This window comes from Lactuca serriola, chromosome 6, assembly GCF_051521515.1.
Source record: "Lactuca serriola cultivar US96UC23 chromosome 6, Lser_US96UC23_V15, whole genome shotgun sequence".
Lineage (NCBI taxonomy): Eukaryota > Viridiplantae > Streptophyta > Magnoliopsida > Asterales > Asteraceae > Lactuca > Lactuca serriola.
Window position 1 is genome coordinate 148,431,815 of NC_136413.1, and position 3,901 is coordinate 148,435,715.

At 33.0% G+C, this 3,901-nt stretch overlaps 1 protein-coding gene across 1 annotated transcript; it reads right to left on the minus strand.

Annotated features, from left to right (window-relative positions):
- Positions 1-791: 791 nt before the first annotated feature.
- LOC145060251 (uncharacterized) lies at positions 792-3,044 on the minus strand. Its single transcript, XM_079007953.1, has 4 exons — positions 2,907-3,044; positions 1,658-2,276; positions 1,277-1,536; positions 792-1,229 (listed from the first exon to the last, which is right to left on the minus strand). The coding sequence occupies exons 1-4, from the start codon at positions 3,042-3,044 to the stop codon at positions 792-794; spliced, it is 1,455 nt and encodes a 484-aa protein (XP_078864079.1).
- Positions 3,045-3,901: the final 857 nt, after the last annotated feature.

Genomic DNA, 3,901 nt, shown 5'->3' on the forward strand with positions numbered 1-3,901 from the left:
GTCTTTGCTTCATAGAAGAAAAATCATCTATAAGTTTATCTGTGGAAAATGTATAAGCAATCTCTCTCTCAATGTTAATAAGCATACAAATTTTAAGAAAATCATCATTCACGGTAGGGGTGGTCAAAAATATCCGCATCCGAACATCCAATTCGAAAAATCCGAAAATCCGATCCAAAAATACTCGAAAAATCGGATATCCGAAAATTCGGATACCCGAAATTCGGATATCCGGTATTTCAGATTCGGATACGGATATTAAAATGTGAAAATTTCGGATATTTCGGATATCCGAAATCCGAAATATATAATATAAAAAATTATTAAAAATAGTTTTAATGCATTGGGTTTTTTCATTTGAAATTCAAAAAGACAAATTATTAACATTTTTACTTGGTATGCAAAGTGAGGATGGTATAAATGTTACCTTTTTTATGTTGATTTTAGTAATTTGAGTTTGATTTCTCAAGATCTTCAAGTATCATGAGGTAACTTGCATTTAACCGGACCAAATGAAGTCTTATTATACCTAACAAATGCATGGAAACGTTCTTGTTCTTGCAGGGTTTATTTTCTTTATTTAAAACTAATGAAATTCGGATATCCGGTTTAATATCCGAATCCGTATCCGAAATTTCGGATACCCGAATTTCGGATATCCGAAATTTCGGATACGGATTCGGATATCAATAATCAACTATCCAAATTTTCGGATATTCGGTTTTGAACACCCCTAATTCACGGTATTCTGGAGTCGTGTTTTCACAATTTTCATTGCTGAGAATGCTCTTTCAGATGTCGCAGTAGAAACGGGAAGTGTCAATATAATGTGAATCAAATCTGTCAAACAAAGGATAAGTACCAGCCTTTCCAGTTTCATGTAGACCCCTGCACAACTCAGAAAGTGTAGAAGAATTTTTCAATTGTGGGTGATTGTGCACATCTAACTCATAATGTCGTAACTCAAGTTTCAACAAATGAATTTCTTGCTCTGTAAAGTCCAAAGGATAATAAGTTGTTGCCAATTTACATATATCTTCAACATTCAAGGACTTTTTTGGATCTAGTGCAACACTGAGACGGAGAAGCTCTGTTACAGACTCATTAAATCTAGAATTCAACTCTTGTAACTGACTGTCAATAGCAGCAATAAACAATTCAACTCGGTAGTGATATTGTACAGTGATATTGTCTTTATCATGTCGTGTCCGAATTACATATTTGTAAGTCTCATTCATAACAGGGACCAAAATGTCACTTTTTTACAAAAACAAACCACTTGATCCAAAAGTGATTGCCAACCTTCATCTCTCAGTTTTTGAAGCAATATTTTTGTTGTGGAAACCAAGGCCAATGCATTAATAATATCTATAGATTTTTGTTGTAAAGATTGGCAAATCTTGTCAGTTATCCCCATTATATCTTTCATCATATGCAAAACAATGACAAAATCAAATGACGTTGCATGTTTAAGTGCAAATATTGCATCACCTTTTTGAGAAGATGTAAAACCTTTTGTAGCAATGTCAGTCAACACTACACAAGATGGACCAAAAAGTCTCATCAAACTACATATTGATTTGAAATGAGAACTCCACCTAGTATCTCCAGGTCTTTGTAGTGTTCTTATTTGATTTTTTTCCTTTTCCTTTTCCACTCTCAATCTCATCAACCTCAATTAAATGAGAAATTTCAGTAATCTGAGCATCTTGCAATTGATCATGACGCTTGGAAGAAGAAGTTATGACATTAACTATAAAGTTTAAAGTTTTGAAGAAGTTATGTACACTGGTCACATCTTTAGACGTTGCAACTAGAGCCAATTGCAATTGATGAGCAAAACAATGTATGTAATAAGCATAAGGGCATTCCTTTAATAATAAAGCTTGCAACCCATTCCATTCTCCACATATATTACTAGCTCCATCATATCTTTGACCCCGAATATCTTGGACACTAATTTTATGATAAGACAATGAACACATTATCTCATTTTTCAAGGTCGATGAAGTTGTATCTTTGACATGAATCAAATCCAAAAATCTTTCTTTGACATGTCTATCTTGGTCAACAAATCTCACAACAATAGCCATTTGTTCTTTCTTAGATTCATCTTGAGACTTGTCAACAATCAAAAAAAAATTTGTAGTCCTGATTTCATCACGAATTGCTTTTTGTACATTTGTAGCTAAAGCACGCAATATTTCTTTTTGGATATCCGGTGATGTGTACTTCGCATTTTGAGGAGCATTTTCTAATACAACATCATCGATAGTCTTGTTATAAGAAGCAAGCAACTTTATAAGCTCAAGGAAATTCTCTTGATTTCATGAGTCAGGTCCCTCATCATGACCTCTTAAAGCACATGCTTGAAATGTAAGCCATTTAATAGCCTCAATAGAAACTTTAAGGCGTAATCTATTATCCATAACTTATTGACTCATTTGTTTCTCTATCACATTCTCTATGTGACACAACTCGTTTTTAAAATCTTCATAGCATCTGACAGAAAAATTATGTGCTGAGGCCGAGGTCTTACCTTCATGGACGATAAAAGCACAATATTTGCCACAATTCACTTTTTTCCATTTATTAAACCCTGCGACAATAAATGTATCTGACCCGACTCGTCCAACAGGTTTCTTATTGAAAAGAAAGCAAGGGAAACAAAATGTTGCATGCTTTTTCTCAGAATATTTCAATCACCAAAATTTTTTAAACCAAGCTTGTTGAGAACTACGCATAGAACCATTTGGACCACTAGGACTTGAAGGATACTTTGATTTTTGAATTTGGTATGGTCCAAGTTTAATATATAATCGTCTAATCTCATCACGTTGGTGACTTGGATAGCTTGAGATCAAAGGTCATTCTCCGGAATCACGAATCAAAGAATCTAAGTTTACCTCTCTTGAATTTGAAGCATCATTTTTTTCAGGTTCAACATTAACCGGCTCTTCCATATTACTATTTCTTTCAGGTTGTGGGTCATTAACATCTTCTTTTCGTTTGAAAAAAGAATCAATTGTTCTTTTTTTGCTCATGGTCTACCCTATAATTATAAAAATTAACAAACCAATTAACCAATCATAATATTATCATTAATTACAAATTATACTATTCAAAATAAATATTAACCAAAAGTTACAAATGTTAGATGTAACTATTATGAATCATAGTTAAGATGTAAATCGAAACACATAAAGCAACCAATTACGTTGAGAGTGCCAATGAATTAAATTGTAATTGATGCTCTCCTTTGAAGTAACTGTCGAATAATTAAACTGTAATTGATATTCTCCCTTTGAAGTAATTGCCAGCAGCGATGAATTCTAAATTGACTTCTTCTAAATTGGGCTATAGGAGGGGCATGAGCTTATATTGAATTTTATTTTGGGCTTAAATAATATAATATTATTTTATATTTATTAGTATATAATGGAAGTAAAGGAAGTTGGGGGGGGGGGGGGGGGGCGGGGGGGCACCTGCTGGCCCCTATGTTGCCTTCGCCCTTGTGTCAACCGACGACAACCGTGTGAACCAAATCAAATAGTGTAGTGATTCACACGGTTCTAACAAAGACCAAGTATATTGGGTGAAAATTCAAATTCATATTTTTTTTTCACTTTATTTAAGATTTAAGAGAATAATTCCTTCTTCTTTTTTTTTCCTTTCATTAGTCAACCAACTCTTAAAAATATCCAATCAAGTCAGTGTACTTATCTTTGTCATCATTTAGGTAATGAATTTTTCCATAATCATTTCATTTAATCCTTATCAAGTATCATATTTAAGATCAGCTAAACTTAAAGGGAAAATGTTATAAATGACTAACAAACTATTCCTACAATACCATTTTAGTCATTAAACTTATTTTGTTTATTTTTTAGGTAATGAACTT

Excerpts from the sequence above, each read along its gene's own strand:
- LOC145060251 (XM_079007953.1), bottom strand. The coding sequence starts at position 3,044 with ATGAGCAAAAAAAGAACAATTGATTCTTTTTTCAAACGAAAAGAAGAT. Across the intron at positions 1,537-1,657 it reads TGAGGTTGATGAGATTGAGA|TGTTGACTGACATTGCTACA; the intron begins GTGGAAAAGGAA and ends CATCTTGTGTAG. Across the intron at positions 1,230-1,276 it reads AATCACTTTTGGATCAAGTG|ACTTACAAATATGTAATTCG; the intron begins GTTTGTTTTTGT and ends GTTATGAATGAG.